Source organism: Rhinatrema bivittatum, chromosome 1, assembly GCF_901001135.1.
Source record: "Rhinatrema bivittatum chromosome 1, aRhiBiv1.1, whole genome shotgun sequence".
In the NCBI taxonomy this organism is placed as follows: Eukaryota; Metazoa; Chordata; class Amphibia; order Gymnophiona; family Rhinatrematidae; genus Rhinatrema; species Rhinatrema bivittatum.
Genome location: NC_042615.1, coordinates 414,817,899 through 414,837,428, shown reverse-complemented (window position 1 = coordinate 414,837,428; position 19,530 = coordinate 414,817,899). Strand labels below are relative to the sequence as shown.

The 19,530-nt window shown below is 46.9% G+C and overlaps 1 protein-coding gene across 1 annotated transcript in view; it reads left to right on the top strand.

Annotated features, from left to right (window-relative positions):
- DGKQ (diacylglycerol kinase theta) overlaps window positions 1–19,530 on the top strand; it is a 513,416-nt gene that overhangs the window by 359,772 nt on the left and 134,114 nt on the right. Inside the window, exon 18 of the mRNA XM_029602759.1 lies at window positions 15,260–15,441. Within this exon, the coding sequence (XP_029458619.1) occupies window positions 15,260–15,441 (182 nt within the window). The remainder of the gene's footprint in view (window positions 1–15,259; window positions 15,442–19,530) is intronic.

Genomic DNA, 19,530 nt, shown 5'->3' with positions numbered 1-19,530 from the left:
GAGAGAAATGGCTGGGGTAGGGCTAACCTATTTCCTCCCTAATGGATTCCCCACAACACCCAGAATAGGATTCCCTTCTTTATCCTCTATTCCCCCTGGACATAAGTAAACTGAGGTCCCTTATGAACCACCAGATAAAATTCACACCAGACATTAATTCCATGCTACATTTTATGTTCAATAAAATTCCTTTCAACAAAAAATATGGGGAAGGAGATTTTGCACAATATAGAGTACAAACAAGAGCACCACTTTGTCTAATTGAGATGAGTTTTTCCTTCCTACCTTCTAACTCACTGTTCACAAACACTACATTCATTAAAGCAAGACAAAATTTCCTTTTCCTATGTTCACTATCTTCTAACTCTCTGTTAAACATCACATGCCCTAAAGGCAAATAGAAGCTTTTCTTCTCCTATGCTCACTATTCTTCCACAGTGAAGCATTAGAAATAATTCAGGTTTAAACATATGATGACTTTTCTTTTCCCTAGTACAGAGTACAGTTGGTAACAGCCACTTGTTAAGAAGTCTCCAGGCTAACATTGTGGTATCTCGAGCGTAGCAGCTTGAGAACAGCCAGAGGAAAAATGAGGCAGACTCTGGCTGTTCTTTAAGTGCAATTTATTTACAGTCAGGCCGATACAGTACATTTGGATGCGCGTTTGACGCGCTAGCTTTACCCTTATTCAGTAAGGGGTAATAGCGCATCGAAAACGCGCGTCTAACCCTCCCGAAACTAATAGCGCCCGCAACATGGAAATGCATGTTGATGGCCCTATTAGTCATTCCCGCGCGATACAGAAAGCAAAATGTGCAGCAAAGCCGCACATTTTACTTTCAGAAATTAGCGCCTACCCAAAAGTAGGTGTTAATTTCTCCTGGCACCGGGAAAGTGCTTTTCTGTGCACCCTCTGATTTATTATCATGGTGATATTAAGTCGGAGGTCCCAAAAGTTAAAAATAATTTAAAAAAAAAAAAAAAATTTAAAATCAGCCCGCGGTTCGTGGGTTGAAAACCGGACGCTCAATTTTGCCGGTGTCCGGTTTCCGAACCCAGGGCTGTCAGCGGGTTTGAGAACCAGCGTCGGCTGTCAAACTCTGAGAGCCGCTGCTTCTGTCAAAAAAGAGGCGCTAGGGACACGCTAGTGTCCCTAGCGCCTCTTTTTACCGCAGGCCCTAATTTGAATAATTTTTTTTTCTGAATCGCGTGCACAGGAGAGTGGCCTGTGCGCTCTCCCGCAATTTTTACTGTATCGGCCTGAGTGTAAAAAACAGAAACAAAAGAGCAGCACAACTTAACTCTCAAGTCTCAAAACATTTAGTGCAATTCACCTTAACTTCAGGTCTCAAAAACATTTAGGGCCAGATTTTAAAAGTCCTGCACACCAGCGCGTGCGTAAACCGAATTTTGCACAGCAGTATTTGTGCATGTAAATGCCCTGCGGGCACAAAGTCGCGCAAATAAAAAAGGGGCTTGTCCGTGACTTACGCACATATGACGTATTTTATAAGGGACGCGTGCATTTCCACTGGCGCATTGTCTATCTCACGCACGTATATTTACTACTGCCTGCCTGTGTGCGCAAATGACTACTTAAAGTGTCCTCGATTGTTTGCGGTTTCTTGGCCTCATCGCTCAGGGATCCTCGATTCCGGAGGAAGGCAAAAGGTGAGAGGAAGAGCTTGTGGGGCTTACTGGTGATAATTGGGAAATGGTAAACTATTTACCTATGCTCTGTTGATTTGTGTCTAATGGTAAGGGACTGAATCAGGAAGTGATAAACACAAGGAACAGCTGTTCTGTGGCTGTTTGGCCATTCCTGTTTCTCCACATGATTATAATAGCTGCATGGGTCCTCGGATCTATACGGCTCAAAAGAGAAAGAGAGAGGAGAAGAAGAATGCTGAGACTGAGGGGGTACCCTTTACATAGAATTTTGTTGCGACCATCACTGCTCAACGTCCTCACTCCGCCCTCTGTGGCGACTCCCTCCGGGTCTGATGGATGGCTAGCTGCCGTGGCGTCTCCATGCCATTTCCCTCCGGCGTCCCCGGACCGGCTCGACGTTGCAGATCCACCATGTTGCCTGAAGACTTAGGGAGCACGCGCGCTCTGATTGAAGTACCAGCAAGAACGTGAACCTCAGGGGCGTTCCCCCTGAGATGACATCATTCGCTTCCAATATTTAAAGGTCTCTATTTCGCTATCTAATTGAGTTAGCAATGATAACGGATACTGATAGGACTCGTTCGTCTATCTAAGCTACTCTGCCTCCTCGGACTTACTAGAGATACCCGCTCCTCAAGGGCCTTGCTCTTTTTCTTTACTTTCAGATTACAGATAGGAGCCGGTACTCGCTCCTCAAGGGCCCATGTTCCTGGACACTCTGAAGATTCTCTACTGCCTGGAAGCTAGCGCTGTTACAAACAATTGTGAGTTAACATCGCTCTCTCAGAGCTTTCCCTGGAACCAGGTACTCGCTCCTCGAAGGCCTAAACCTTTCCAGCTCCTGAGCTTCCTTGAGACCTTATGTGAGTTTTGTCATCTAGTTCTGTTCATGAACTCTGCCCACTCACTTTCTACAGTTTCTCAACAGCTCAGCCATCCTGGGATCACTGTTCCAGTACCTGAGGGACTACAGCCCTGCCGGGCATATCAACTCACTACTGCCACCTCTGGTGGTTTCAAAAACCTGTTTAATAAAAGAACTAATGTGTGTTTGTCTCCATACTCAAGCCTAGCCGATGTCCCTCTCCCGGATATCCTCCCGGGGGCGTGGTCATCTGCCACCGACCCAGATATCCACTCACAACTATATCAGATTCCTAACAGATTGCTAACTCCTCCCTCTTTCAGGAGTTCCTAGCATCAGATTCTAACAGATTGCTAACTCCAGTGGATCCAGCTTAAACTATGGGATGTTGTTAATTTCATGGATCTGGCACATCTCTCTGCCTTGCAGGCTATACCGGGCCTGGCCCACTGCATCTCAGAGCAGCAAGAAACTTTGGAGAAACTTACTGCAGCATTTCATCAGCTACACACACAGAAGATACAAGGCACAGCTTCTAACCAAGAAGGTCTAACAGGAGGTAACGTTAAAGACTGCTGTACCACTGGCGGCTCCTATCTGCTTTTCCAGAGAAATCCAGAAGACCCGGAGCTTTCTGAACCAGTGCTGCATGCACTTTACCTTACAGCCAACTTTATGTCCCACGGCTCTTTCGAAGACCACCTACATCCTGTCATACTTGGATGGGAGATCCCTGTCGTGGGCATCTACCTTGTGGGAACACAAGGACCCTATTTTGCAGGACATAGAAGGATTTATGGACTTGTTTAAATCCGTCTTCGATGACCCTGCTCGTAATTCTGTTGCCGGTTTTGCTTTGGTGGACTTGAAGCAAGGCAACAGATCACTGGCTGAATTCGCCATAGAATTCAAGACCCTCGCAGCTGAACTTCACCCCAAATGTTTCAAGACTCTCTTCTGCAGAGGCCTGGATACCCGCTTAAAGGACGAGCTGGCCGCTCACCAGACACCTGATCACCGGCTCCGAGACAAGGTGAAGGAATTCTGGCCTAAGGTGTTACCCGGGTTGAAACAGGCTAGTACTACCACTGAACCTTGGATGGTTCCATTAACTTATGCTGCTGATAAAGATGAACCCATGCAACTTGGTCCTGGACACTTGACCTCCAAAGAGAGATTTCGGAAGAAACACGGTCTGTGCATGTATTGTGGTCAGCCCGGCCATGATGTCTCTACATGCCCCATTTGTCTGGGAAACAGACGGGCCTAAGTCCCGCGGGAGGACTGTTCTTGGGCCATACTGCATTTTCTCTTCCGCCCTCTCTTCCGGTCTCCGTGATCTGCAAACCGGCTATGGTTCAGACTCCTGTCCTAATGGACTCAGGGGCAGGAGGCAATTTCATTCTCAGACGTCTAGTGGAAAACCTGAGGAGTCCCTTCGTCAAATTAGAAGATCCATTATTGCATCACAACTTGAAGTGGGCTTTGGACGTTCCTTTACATCGCCACTTCTCCTGAAGATCTCAGTGACGTCCACGGCAGTTTAACTTTTGGCTGCTGATATTCTTAGCGCCTTCTACGTTCACCTTGGCTCAAAGGCGTTCAACATCTATCCGCATTCACGGATTATAAACTTGGAGATATGTCACGTTCCATCCATTCGGAGAATGTGTCTGATGAGCCACAGCACATATTAGATCCGAAGAAGATATCTCTGGCAACCAGCTAGTCTGTTTCCGCTGGTAATGCCACCATCTCTAGAAGTGGTTTGGACGTAACCTAACATCACCACTTCCACTGAAACCTTCAGTGACGTCCACAGCAGCTCTATCCATTGCTGCTGATATTATCAATAATACTCTGCAAGATTCTTCCAAATCTCAAGCTCCACCTGTCATCAATGCAGAAGACGAATTAGAAATTAAGATCAAAGAGATTCTGGATGTTCGTAACAGAGGCAAGACTTTTGAATACTTTCTGATTTGGGAAGGCTTCGGCCCCGATTAAATCTCTTGGGAGCCTCAGACCAATATCTTGGACAAAGAGATGCTTCATCAGTTCCACCTCGTGCATCCTTCTAAACCTAAGCCTGGTACCCGAAGAGGAGATTGCCCTTTGAAGGGGGGTACTGTTGCAACCGTCGCTGCTCGACGTCCTCACTCCGTCCTGTTTACCTCTGTGGCGACTCTCTCCGGGTCTGATGGACGGCTGGCTGCCATGGCGTCTCCATGCCGTCTCCCTCCGGCGTCCCCGAACTGGCTCGACGTTGCAGATCCGCCATGTTGCCTGAAGACTTAGGGCGCATGCGTGCGCACGCTCTGATTGAAGTACCAGCAAGAACGCAAACCTCAGGGGCGTCCCCCTTGAGATGACGTCATCCGCTTCCAATATTTAAAGGTCTCTATTTCACTATCTAATTGAGTTAGCAAGGATAACGGATACGGATAGGACTCATTTGTCTATCTAAGCTACTCTGCCTCCTCGGACTTACCAGAGATACCCGCTCTGGTAAGCGGGCAAAACAGGGAGGATGCCCTATGTGGGTGGGGGACTAGGGGGAGGGCCAGGGTGTGCCTCATCGCGGGGAGGTGGCTGCCGCGTGTGATATCTCCTCGCGAGGGGGGGGAGAGAATCCGGCTCGCCCCTGGAGCAGCTGCTGCTAGGCGGGGTGCCAGAGCTGGGCCTGGCCTTTCCTCTTCAGGGCCTGCAGCATTGTAAAACAAAAGGAGAGGTCAGAATAAACTGTGCATTCATGTTGAAAAACATGATTGAACATTCCATTAGCATTCCATTACCACGAGGCCCAGCCTGCTCCGCCCACAGCTGCGCCAGCAACCTCCTCCTCTTTAGGCCCAGCCACCGGGCCTTCTTCTTCAGGTCCTCTATCTATTACAAAAAAGGGAGAGCGAACCATGAATGTACTCTGATGGTGATAATAGGACCTGCATACTGGAATGTGACAATGAGTGATATAACAACATTTATCAACCCTGAAGAACCGTGATACTGAGCTTCAATATTCATGTAGGTAATAAACTATGCCAATAATCTTTTTACATTACACGCTCCATCCAAAACCCTATACTATAACACTCTGTTTCTCAGTCTGGTTCCTCCTCCCAGGCCTAACCCCATATTCACACTCCCACAGTGCCTCCATCTGGATGCGTAAAGACTGTCTACTTACTCTACAAGGGTGCGAGGCACTCTCATTGAACCTGGCCTGCACCTGCCGCCAGGCTCTCCTCAGGCGATGAAAGTCCGTCGTCCTACCTCATATAGGGGCGGATTTTCAGAGCCCTGCTCGCCTAAATCCGCCTAAATCCGGGCGGATTTAGGCGAGCAGGGCGCTGCGCGCCGGTGCGCCTATGTTCAATAGGCCTACCGGCGCGCGCAGACCCCGGGCTCGCGTAAGTCCCGGGGTTTTCCGAGGGGGGCGTGTCGAGGGGGCGGGCCCGATCCGCGCGGCGTTTTCGGGGCGGGCCGTAGCGTTTCGGGGGCGGGCCCGGGGGCATGGTTACGGCCCGGGGCGGTCCGGGGGCGTGGCCGCATCCCGGCGCGCTAGCGGCCCGCTGGCGCGCAGGGATTTACGTCTCCCTCCGGGAGGCGTAAATCCCCCGACAAAGGTAAGGGGGGGGTTTAGACAGGGCCGGGCGGGTGGGTTAGGTAGGGGAAGGTGAGGGGAGGGCAAAAGAAAGTTCCCTCCGAGGCTGCTCCGATTTCGGAGCGGCCTCGGAGGGAACGGAGGTAGGCTAAGCGGCTCAGCGCGCGCTGGCTATACGGAATCGATAGCCTTGCGCGCGCCGATCCTGGATTTTAGCAGATACGCGCGGCTACGCGCGTATCTACTAAAATCAGCGTACTTTTGTTGGCGCCTGATGCGCCAACAAAAGTACGCCAAATCGCGCTATTTGAAAATCTACCCCATAGGGAAGAGCCGGTGCTCCTTCTCCACCACCTGGGACGCTAGCAGTTCGATGTCCCTGGTGGTGAAATTTGGCTGCCTCCCCCTGCCAGCCATTTTGGGGTGCGTGGATTGGAGAAACAGGAAGTCCTGCCCTCGCGTTCGCATGCGCACAGGCACGTGCACGATTGCATGAGACACACAAGTGTATTTGCGCGTGTAAGCACACTTGTGTACGAACTGCGCATGACGGACGCGCACAAGTCGCAGCCAAAACATACGTATATTTTGCATAGTGTGCGCACAGGTGCACTAATTATGCAAAATCCAATCCACCCGCTATGCATACAGCTGCGCTCGCCGTTATACAGGCGCAAGCGCATCTTTAAAAATCTGCCCCTTAGTGTAGCTTACCTTTAGACATAAGTTCTGCTGTATGGTATCTCTCTCCCTGCTTCCCGGGGCCCATCTAATCCTTCTAGGCCCTGAGCGTTGCTCATGCAAAAACAGCCCCATATATGCGTATGTGGGCCTTACCTGCGTAACTTTACTACTGGTCCTGATGAGGTACAAGTCTGGAGATTTTAGGCCAGAGGGATCCTGAACATGAGAGACAGAGAAAGTATGTTCTGGGTTCAGACCGTGCACACTGGCATTCTGCCTAGGGGCTCTGACCTGGTGGACTTAATCACACTGGGGGCTACCTGAGGGGCTTATTACTTGCGTGCACACAGGACTACCTCGGGGGCCTACCCAATATAAACACACACATTTACATTTACCCCAGGGATTATCCCTGGGGGCTTGAACCCAGGAGCTTATTCCCTACACAAATAGCCACACGCAAACTTTGATTCAGTACATCACGTTCCAGGTACTTAGGAAAGTAATTTTATTTGAGCAATAGGATATAACAAATAAAATCAGATCATACAGAAGAAGTAATGGTAGATAACAATTGCGCTCTCTCTCTCTGTATATATATATATGTATATATATATCTTACATGTTTCCTGAGGATCAGCCTGTGGTATCATGTCCAGAAGCACGCTCCCTCGCTCTCTGTTATTTCTCCTTATACACTAAATGCTTGGGAAAAGCAGCTCTTATCAGTTTCAGGCACAGATGTGTGGCTTTCAGTCTCGCAGGCTTTAGTTTAAGTTAAATGCTTGCTTTCTCATCATAGACCTACTGGAATAACTAAAATAGACTTGTGCCTGATCATAAGCATTTCACAGTGCAAAACAGTAAATATGAGTTCACTCAGAAGTTGGCCTGTAGCCTTCAAACTAGTTTGTGTCTGGGTGAATCCACATGGCCCAACCTCCACATACATCCTCAGCCAAAGTAGCAAAAAATGACTCCCAACATATTCCACCCCTGGATTCAGAGGATTCACACTCTCACCTACTGGATGAAAAGTTTCCTAGTCTATAGTTATATTGGTGTCAGCATTAATCAGAACAATGTGTATTACTTGTTGGATATATAAATACATTAAACACTGGTCCCCTTAGGATTAACAAAATATAAAAGACCAGGTCTCCTACCATATTGGTATGATTTTACTGCTATTGATTTTATATTTCTTGATTTATTTTATGAGGACTGGTGATTTCTCTCTTTCCTTTGTTGCACTGCATACAGAGACTGTTTTGTTGCGGTTCCCAGTTCGTTTCATCTTTTCATCTGCATGCTTCTATTTATGCTTTACGGTCTCTTTATTGTTTGTTAGGTGATGGTCTGCACATGTGATTGCTGCATGTAGTTTCTAGGTAGGGCTCTATAGCAGCCTGGCTTGTTCCATTTTCCTACTAGAAGTATTGGAATTTTAAGGCCCGGTGTAACATTTTCAGTGTTGCCTTTTCTTAGGTAAGGTAGTTACTGTTTGAGTGCTGGAAGTTGGTGCTGTTCTGGTATGGGAGGTTTACCATTTATATAATTTATGTTCAGATAGAGTACTCTTTATTTTTCTCGTGTGTCATTCTTGACAATAAAAGTAATACTGGGCCTTTTTTTTTGAATTTCTGCCTTAGTTTGTAATGAGCATTCCCTGTACATACCAGGATCATTCCAGACGGTGGGTTATGTTCCATGTCCAGCAAATGGAGTCAGAACACAAAATTCCCAGGGGAGGACCCATATAACCACGCCTCCCCTGCAACAGCTCCCAGTAACGTTCTGACTCCAGCAGATGTGAGCAGGGGACTTGTGGTCCCCAGCTTGTTAGCTTAGGGCTACCTCCTCAGGGGGATCAAGTTTAAAAAAAAAAAAAAAATAGGAAGTTTTAAATTTACAGTTTAGGTCACTTTGCTAAGGCTCCTCTTACAGCAGGGGGAGAGCTCTCCGCTGGTGCTGGCTCATCGCTCTCTAGGCTGGTGACTTGCTGTCAGGCTGTTGCCTGTTTTCTTTCTTTCTTTTCTCATTTTCCTCACTGAGGGCTCAGTTGGGGTAAGTGTATTTTTGTTTCATCTTCTTTTTCAGCAGAAGACTGCAATTATTTGGACTCCGTTGGGCTCTCTGAGGTGAAAGTCAGTAGCGCCGGCCTCTCCCTCCTGACCCATGTTTTCCCCCCTCCCTTTTGGGGAGCGACTGACGTCCTGACCTGCGGCCCCGCGAAGCACCATTCCCCGGGGCCGCCTGCTGTCGGGAGGGTAATTCCCTGTCAGTTCTTCTTCAGGTCGGTGGGGGACCGCGGCAAGCGTCCGTTGCCGGGTCGGCGCTCATTTTAGGCGCGAGCCATCTGTAGAGCTTCCCCCCCTCTCTCTCTCCCTGCGGCGATGCAGTCCGCGGCGGCTTGTGAGGGCTCCGACAGGGCTGGATTATTTTCTGAAGAGAGGGTCTGTGCTCAGGCTGTTTCCCCGAGGGGGAATGTGCGCCAGCTACTAACAAGGACGTTCGAGCTGCAGACCACGTGGGAAGGAAGCGCCAGGCCCCGTTCCCCCTCATCGCGGGAACGGCGGCCATTTTGTTGCAAGATTCTGATGCCGCGCTTTCTGAGGAGGACACGGATAATCCGTTCCCCACTTCTAGGCCCGCTTTGGACCCTTACTCCGAGTCTAATCCTGGTAGGCAGAGGGGGGATCCCCCGGGGGGTGACCCCTCAGGATGCCAGGCCTTTTCCCCTGAATTCATAGTCCTGATACACAGGGCTTTTCTTCAGAGCAGAGACACGACCTTCGGGACCTGGGAACCCTCTCCCCCCAAGATACCATGACCTACCCCCTCCTGGGTGGGACCCTCCCTCAGGCTCGCCCCCCTTTAGTAGGCGGGGGAGCGGGGACATCTCGTGGCCCTACCGGGACACCATCAATAATACAGACTTCGTCGGGGGAAGGACAATCCCAGGACCCAGACGTGGATGACCCCACCTTGGTGGCCCAGGTGGAGGGCGACGACCCTAGGGTCCTCCGCATCTTCCAAGCGGTGGAGTTAGATGACCTCATTCCCTACATCCTCCAGGAAATGGATATTGATCCCCCTCCGGAACCGGTGGGGCCTGACCCGGCTCTCAAGAAGGGGGACCCCCTCCTAGCAGGACTGCGTCCTCTAGCCAAGTCTTTTCCCACTCATCACAAGATCTTGCAGTTGATCACTTGGGAATGGGATTCCCCGGAGGCCAACCTTAGGGTCGGTAGAGCCATGGAAAAATTGTATCCTCTGCCGGCCGATTTTTTGGAAATTCTCAAAGTTTCCACCGTAGATTCTGCGGTATCAGCGGTCACAAAGCATACCACTATTCCTGTCACTGGAGGGACGGCGTTGAAGGATATGCAGGATCGGAAGCTGGAGGTTTACCTCAAGCGTATCTTTGAGGTCTAGGCCTTAGGGATGTGGGCGGCTATCTGCAGTTCCCTCGCACAGCGAGCGGGTCTTCGGTGGGTGCAGCAGCTTCTCACCTCCCAGTCCTTACCAGACGCTGAGGCTCACCAGGCGGACAGACTGGAAGCCGTGGTTGCCTATGGAGCGGATGCTTTATATGATCTTTTAAGGGTCCTAGCCCGAACCATGGTGGCGGCGGTCTCAGCACGTCGGCTCCTTTGGCTTTGCAATTGGTCGGCTGATGCCTCTTCCAAGACACGTTTGGGGTCCCTTCCTTTTAGGGGTAGGTATCTTTTTGGTGAAGACTTGGATCAGATCATCAAGTCCCTTAATGAGAACGCGGTGCACAAGTTGCCCGAAGATCGACCCCGTTCGTCAAGATCATATAATTACTCCAGAAACCGTTATCGTAACCAGCGGAGAGCGCGTCCTCAGAGGCAACAGCCACCTCGGGCTCCCTCTTCTCGTTCACACTCCTGGAACCGGCCCTTTCGTGGGCGCCGCCAGGGTAAGGAAGCGCAGGGTGCTGGTACATCCGCTAAATCTACCCAATGATGCCAGACGGACCCGCGAGGTGGTCCCTTGACTGGGGGGTCGCCTTGCTCTCTTCTACGAAGAGTGGGTCCAAATCACGTCGGATCAATGGGTTCTGGATATTCTAAGATGTGGTTACGCTTTGGATTTTGTTTGCGCTCCTTGGGACCGGTTTCTGTTTTCTCCTTGCGGGTCCTTAATCAAACAGGGAGCCGTGCGGCAGACCCTCGATCGTCTCCTTCAATTGGGGGGCCATAGTGCCGGTGCCAGCCGCCGAACTGGGCCAGGGGCATTATTCAATCTACTTTGTGGTTCCCAAGAAGGAAGGTACTTTTCGTCCTATCCTGGACCTCAAGCAGGTCAACCGGTCCCTCAGAGTCCCTCGTTTCCACATGGAGACACTCCGTTCAGTGTTAGCGGCAGTTCATCCAGGAGAATTCTTGGCTTCGTTGGATCTCACGGAGGCGTATCTCCACATACCAATTTGTCAAGCTCATCAGCGTTACCTACGCTTCAAAATTTTGGGTCAACACTTCCAATTTCGTGCTCTTCCCTTTGGCCTGGCCACAGCTCCACGGGTTTTCACGAAGATCATGGTGGTAGTGGCGGCAACCTTGCGCAAGGAAGGCATCCTTGTGCATCCTTACCTAGATGATTGGCTCATCCGTGCAAAGTCACGAGCGCAGTGTATCCTCGCAGTCGACAGAGTGGTACAACTTCTCCAATCTCTGGGATGGATTGTCAACTTCACCAAGAGCAGCCTGGTCCCGTCCCAGTCGTTGGATTTTCTGGGAGCTCACTTCGACACCAAGAATGCCAGGGTTTTTCTGCATCCGGACAGAGCTCATTCTCTGCGTCAGCAGATTCAAGGATTTATGGCGCTCGAGACGCCCCCTACCTGGGACTACCTGCAGGTACTGGGGACCATGGCCTCGACCATTGATCTGGTTCCTTGGGCATTTGCACATCTGAGGCCTCTGCAGAGATCCCTACTCTCCTGGTGGCAGCCGGTGTCGAGAGATTTTCAGGCAATCCTTCCGATTCCGAGAGGAACCTTCATCAGTCTCCATTGGTGGCTGGAACCGCGGCACCTAGCTCAGGGGGTGTCGCTGGAGGACCCGGATTGGGTGATTATCACCACAGATGCCAGCCTCACAGGCTGGGGAGCGGTCTGTCGGAACAGCTCAATCCAGGGTCGATGGACGGAGGAACAGTCGAAGTGGCCCATCAACCGCTTGGAGACCAGGGCGGTCCGTCTGGCGTTACAGGGTTTCTTCCCCATAGTACGCCATCAAGCAGTCAGGGTGCTATCGGACAATGCGACTACAGTAACGTACATCAATCGCCAGGGAGGCACGAGAAGTCAGTTGGTCTCTCTGGAAACCGACAAATTGATGGAGTGGGCAGAGCTTCACCTCCAACGACTAGCGGCCTCGCATATAGCGGGAGTGGACAACGTACAGGCGGACTTCCTCAGCCAACAAAACTTGGATCCCGGAGAGTGGGAGCTCTCGCAGCAGGCAATGGGGATAATAGTACGCTGATGGGGGTCACCGCACATAGACCTAATGGCAACCGCCGGAAATGCAAAGGCCACCCGCTTCTTCAGCCGCAGGCGGGAGCGCGGCGCCGAGGGCGTGGACACGCTGGTCCTGCTCTGGCCGCGCCACTGTCTCCTATATGTTTTCCCACCGTGGCCCCTCGTGGGCAAGGTCATCCGCAGGATAGAGGCACACCAAGGGCCGGTGATCCTTGTGGCGCCAGAGTGGCCCCGACGACCGTGGTTCGCGGATCTGCGCAATTTGACGGTGGAGGGTCCCCTTTGTCTCGGTCAGCTGCCACGTCTTCTACACCAGGGACCAATATTTTTCAAGGAGGCAGATCGCTTCTGTCTTGCGGCCTGGCTTTTGAGAGGCGTCAGTTGAGGAGGCGCGGTTATTCGGAGCCGGTTATTTCAACGCTACTGAAAGCACGTAAGATGTCCACCTCTGTTACCTATGTTCGAGTCTGGAAGGTCTTTGAGGATTGGTGTGGAGCGAATGACATTCTTCCCATGCAGGCCTCAGTGCCACAAGTCCTTTCCTTCTTGCAGGCAGGTTTGGATTTGGGTCTTGCTTACAATTCTCTTCGGGTTCAGGTGGCGGCCTTGGGGGCTTTTCTTCGCAGTGGAAATAAGGAGTTTCTGTCCTCGCATCCGGACGTCTCCCGTTTCCTTAAAGGAGTGAAACACTTGAAGCCTCTGATTCGCCCACCTTGTCCGTCGTGGAATCTGAATCTGGTGCTCCAAGTCCTCTGTGGTTCGCCGTTCGAACCTCTAAGCTCGGCTACCATCAAGGACGTCACTCTCAAGACCATTTTTCTCGTGGCAATCAGTTCAGCAAGATGTATTTCCGAGCTGCAGGCCCTATCCTGTCGTGAACCATACCTTCGTTTCACGCCTGAAGGGGTTTCGCTGAGGACGGTTCCTTCTTTTCTCCCTAAAGTGGTTTCGGCATTCCACCTCAACCAATCGGTGGAATTACCATCTTTTGCCTCTTCTGAGTCTGGAGACCTGCGTAGACTGGATGTATGGTGGTCTCTGATAGGCTATCTGGAGGTGACTAATGATTTTCGGCTCTCCGATCATCTGTTTATCCTCTGGTCCGGACCCCGGAAGGGTTGCATGGCCTCCAAACAATCTATAGCGCGGTGGTTGAAGGGGAACGATCTATAGCACGGTGGTTGAAGGGGAATAATCATAGCGACGTACCTTGGCGTAGGTAAGTCCCCTCCGCTGGTTGTCAAGGCTCATTTTCTTCGAGCCCAGGCGACATCTTGGGCGGAGAGCTCCTCCGTCTCCACTCAGGAGATTTGTAGGGCGGCCACTGGAAGTCGATCCATACTTTTGCGAGACATTATCGCCTGGACGTCGGTGCTCCGTCGGGCTGTCAGCTTGGACGAGCAGGGCTGTCTGCGGCCCACCCGTGATGGGAAAGCTTTGGTACATCCCACCGTCTGGAATGATCCTGGTATGTACAGGGAAAAGAAAATTATTCCTTACCTGCTAATTTTCGTTCCTGTAATACCATGGATCATTCCAGACACCCTCCCTTGGTTTGGGGGTTTGCTTGTGGGACATCCCTGCCTACCTGTCTTAACAATCTTTTACTCTGTATTTCGAATACTGCGCGTCTTTTTTGTTCACGCACTGCTGTTCGCAAGTTCACTGTTCAGAATTTAGTTGCTGTTTATTTGGACAGTGGTTATTTCAATTCCTTCTTTGATTACTTGATCTCTCTGTTTTTAGTCTCTCTCTTTTGGGCTTTGTTAGTCTAGTTACTGAGAGCTGTTGCAGGGGAGGGGTGCTTATATGGGTCCTCCCCTGGGAATTTTGTGTTCTGACTCCATCTGCTGGACATGGAACATAACCCACCGTCTGGAATGATCCATGGTATTACAGGAACGAAAATTAGCAGGTAAGGAATAATTTTCTTGTGTGTCACATTTGAACTTTGTCTGTCAAGTGTGTCATGATGGGAAAAAGGTTGAGAACCACTGCTCTAGATGACTACCTAGTTTGCCTACTGATTAAGCTTGCCCTGAGTGAGTGCATACTGGGTGGGTAAGTCTGATAGGTGAATGCAAATTAGAGTTTGCTCAGGGAGTGAGGGTTTGTATGATTGTTAGAGAAGTATTTGTGATTGTCTGTGGGAGCACAGAAAGTGTAGGTACGGTGAGTGAATGTCTGTTTATTGAAAAGCATACAAAAAGTAGAAGACAAATATTCAGAACAGTAAAAATAAGTCGATGTAAGGCATTTTCAATTTTTAATATTCTGTGTTCCAACTAATAAGATTGTTTAGAATCAATTCAAATGCAAATCTTCAATTCTGTCTTTCACATAAATTCCAAATAGAAATTTCCGATAGTTTTTTATGGTCAAGCTGTGAGGATCTATCCTGATTTAGCTCAGGTTACACAACAACGGAGAAGAGAGTTCCTTTTCCTTAGACAGGAGATTGCCTCTTTAGGTTATTCCTTTATTTTACACTACCCCTGTAAATGTTTTATTAAGAGGGGTAGCGAATGTTTCATTTTTTTCATATCTGAGCATTACGTCTCTTTATAGAAGCCCATAGGCCTACTACCTCTTCCCCTGCGGTCTAAGTGAAGGTGAAATATATATTAAGCTGGTTTTGGTATGCTTTTCTTATAATTACTTTTCTTGTTTATATCTTCTTTTGTTTGCATTCCTTCCCCCTCTTTTTATTTCTATATAATGAATTAGATTGGATCATCTTAATTACAATGTTTTCTTTTACTTTTTTTTTTCTTAATGTTTTTCTTTTTGGTTAAGGTTTGTAAAGAATCCAACTGTTATTTCTAAGTGCAAACATTTTGTGTTTGTTATTTGAAAAATGATAAAGAATTAAAAAAAAAAATTCTAAGTAAGCCTTTCACAAATAATATTTTCTTTTATTCAGGAAATGATTTAGGGAGGGTGCTACACTGGGGAGCTGGCTATAGTGGAGAGGATCCTTATTCAATTCTTCTGTCTGTAGAAGATGCAGATGATATACTTATGGACCGCTGGACCATACTCTTAGATGCTTTGGAAACTGCTGAGGCCATTGAAAATGGTATTTTAGAACCTGTACCTCCAAAGGTATTTTGTTTGCTTGATTTTAACACTTGAAATTCTAGAAGAACTTCAAAGTATCCTTAGTATGTTGTCACAAAATTATTACTCAATATACGCAAAACAAAAGGAGGAACGCCATATATATTATATTCTAAATACATTTTCCAAAAATCTCAAGCATTTAAAAAATTCTTTATCACAGCCACAGCATCAGACACAGGGTGTTAAAACTTAAGTTTTTTTCCCTAGTAAAAAATGTGTTGAGGCATCGACAACTGGCAGATGATTGATTTATTGGTGTTCCTTCTGACGCCATCTGCAGCCCATTGTGAGGCAAGAGATGGGTTATTGAATTTTTAACATCTTGAGTCTGATGCTGTGGCTGTGATAAAGAATCTTTTAAATGTTTGAGATTTTTGGAAAATGTATTTAGAATATAATATATATATGTGTGCCTCTTCTTTTGTTTTGCATATATTGAATAATAATAGAAGAAGGCTCTGCTTTTCTGATACAAAATTATTACTAGCACATTTGTTTTTTATTGTATTGTTACTGTATTATAATAATAGAATATAAATTAATTTATAACAGGTCTAGAAAGTAATACCAAGAAATTTATGAATTGGTATATATGTTTATCATAAAAGCGCTCCCATACCTACACATCTGGCTCATTTGTCATGTAGGTAAGAAAGCACATCACACATCCCAACCATCATATAATGCTAGCCTCTTTTTCAAATCCCACATCCCTTTATATCTTTTGAATGTGTTCAGATAGTTAAAGATCCCATAAAATGATAGTTGTGCGCCATCCTTGCGGTAAGAGCTACACGCATGACAGCCATTTCATGTCATTTTAAACACTGTCTGACCAAGCTTCCAGAATGCAGCATTGGGACCAGTTTAACTGATGGTTCACAGCTCCTCTCTTCCTGCAGCAGATGCTGGGCCACAAATGCTGGGACCCACTGAATGGTCCTCCTGCCTACCCCTGTAAGTGTATTTCTCTATTTGAGTGAATTAGAATAGAATAATGGATGGGTGCTAATAGATATAGATGGCCTATCAGTACATAGAGTACTTGAATTACTTTGTCTTTCTTTTAATTATCTTTTGCAGGACAAAATTAGAGAAGCAGGCTTTTCTTCTGTATGTAAGGGACAAACTGGGGCACCCCTGTCTCAAGGCTACCAGGCTTCAGATCATTGGGGCAACAGTATTACTCAGTGGTATCACGCTGATACCTCTTACTGAGGGGGGCAGCAGTGGTGTATTCTGTACAGCCATTTTGTTCTTTTAGTGGTGTGGAGTGCTTGCATGGCTGTATGTGCAAGTATGCATAAAATGTGAAATCATGTACTGTTTGTATGTAAGGACCAAACGTTTAATGGTGAGGTAAAGAAGGCAGTTAAAGCTGAAAGGGCATTGTTCAATAAATTGAAAGCAGACACAAATGAAGAAATTAGGTACTAGCATAAGCACTGGAAAATTAGATGTAAAACAGTAGTTAGACAGACCAAGAGAAACTTTGAGAAAAAGCCTGCCAATGAAAAAAATAATAAAAATGTTTTCAAATACATAAAATGCAAAAGGTTTGTGAGGGAGTCAGTTGGGCCACTAAATAGCAGCAAGGCAAAAGGGGTGCTCAGGGAGAGCAAGCAAATAGCAGAAAAACTGAATGAATTCTTTGCCTCAATCTTTATGGCGGAGGATGTTAGGAACATATCCACACCATTCTTTAATAGTGGAGATTCTGAGCAATTAAAACAAATGTCTGTGACAATGGAGGATGTATTAGATCAGATTGACAAACCACCAGGACCAGATGACATCCACCCCAGAGTTCTACAAGAGGTAAAAACATGAAATTGCTGACCTATTACTGGTAATCTGCAACCTGTCTTTAAAGCAGCCCCAATTCCTGAAACCTGGAAGGTGGCCAGTGTTACACCAATTTTTAAAAATGCTCCAGGGATAATCTGAGAAACTATAGACCAGTGAGCCTGACATGGTACAGAGCAAAATGGTTGAAGCCATTCTTAAAAAAACAAAATCACCAGCCGTAGAGAGAGACATGCTTTAATGGGGAAGAATCAACAGGGTTTTAGCAAGGGAAAGTCTTGTCTTACCAATCTTTTAGAATTTTTGTGAAGGTATAAACATGTAGTTATTACTTAGGAAAAGACCTTGGTAAAGACCAGGTAAACATCCGTGTTTTTTGCTATCCAGACAGCTAAACTTTCTCTCCAATCAGTCCTCAAGACAAAGATTCTATAAGTTTGAAATTATTTATTGTACAAGTAAATTCTACTTACAATTGTTGCATTTCAAACGTGAGCTCCTAGGCAAAGATCTTTGGTAACTGGAGACGAGGCAGGAGAAAGGGGGAAGGGAATCTCTTATGTTGCAGGAATTGGTTTATGGTAGAGATAGGAAGCATGAGGAATATGAGGCTGATTTAGTCCTTAGAAGAAGGCAGTAAGATACATTTGATTTTTATTGTAAATATGTTTGTATTGATATTTAATTTATAATATTGTATCACATTTTTAAATATTTATTCATATATTTTATTATCTATTATCTTTTTTGGGTACCACTCTTGTTGTTTTCCTATTTATTTGTGTAGTTCACCTACCTCTCTTGTCTTTTCCCTCTTAAGATTAATGGCGCTACTCCAGTAATTTTAAGGTTTGCAGAAGGACCAGACAAGGGTGTCCCTTATCTCCTCTGCATTTTTACTGTCTTTCTAGAACCCCTTGCAAAAAAGATAAGTTGTAATGCTGACATTCAAGGGATCCCAGCTGGATTGGTTGACTATAAAAATCTGTTTGCTGATGATTTGAAGTTCACCTTAAGTAATCCAGAACTTTCCCTTCCTGACATTGTTGTGGAGCTGGAGAGCTTTTCTCGGATTTCTGGCTAAATTTTGTCTTTTTAATCTTCCTGTTCCTAATGCCTCCAGCATAGAGGAATCTCATTCAAAAGATTATCATTGAAGCTCGATACAAATTGTCTCTGGAGTGAAAGAAGCCTTCTTTACCTACAGCATGATGACATCTCAAGAGAGTCTACTGTATGGAAAAACTTACTGCCTGTAAAAATGATATTTTGATTTGTTTCTAGAAAATTTGAACCCCTTTGGTTGCTTGATTGAATGCTTGATTTATCTGTTTTTGTATTTTCTGCCAAGACAAGACTTCTTCATTTCAGATAGAGAGGTTTTTGGATGGGAGGTGGGAAAAATTATGATTTGTTTAACTGTCTGCAATTCATTTTGGTCATTGTTGCTGTTCCCTTTGCTGATGTATCAGTCATTTGGTGAATGCTATTACTAGTATCAGTAGCATGGGATATACTTAGTTTTGGGGTACTTGCCAGGTACTTGTAGCCTGGATTGGCCACTTTTGGAAACAGGATGCTGGACTTGATGGACCCTTGATCTGACCCAGTATGGCATGTTCTTATGTTCTTATAGATCTATCAAGGAGCTTAAAGAGAAGTACCCTGGATTAAATTAGGAATATTCATTTAATACAGATGAATCTTAATATATTTCATGGCCTAAATAGGCCATTTCTCAACATTATATGTATACAGTTCCTAGGCACATGTAGAGATTTACTGCACTCTACAATATCAACTATCATTCCCATCATGCATGTGAGCAAACATTGAACCCACTTTCGATCTTAAAGGTTCCTATACTTTAGGAACCTCATAATAAAAATCTCTAACACAGAATGTTATGATCTCCATAGTATATTCTCTCGATAACAAATGCAACCAAGAAGCTATTGAGGGAGAAGCAGATGAACTACAGTGGTAGACTGTTAAACTTTACAGTGTCTAACGTATGGATGACTACTTTAATCCTGCATCTTGTGGCGGGTAATATTCCCTCAGACCAGTAGGCTAAAAAGGATAACAATTGGATCTGAGGGTAATTGGATCCCAGATATATGATAGATCCATGAGATAATTTCTGACCAGTATATTTGGATAATTGGATATGTTATAACTCCCAGCCACGGCCGTCCACGGCTGGCTCCTCCTAGCTCCCTTCGCGGCGTCGGGACCGTCGCTGGCACCTCTGCGACGGTGGGG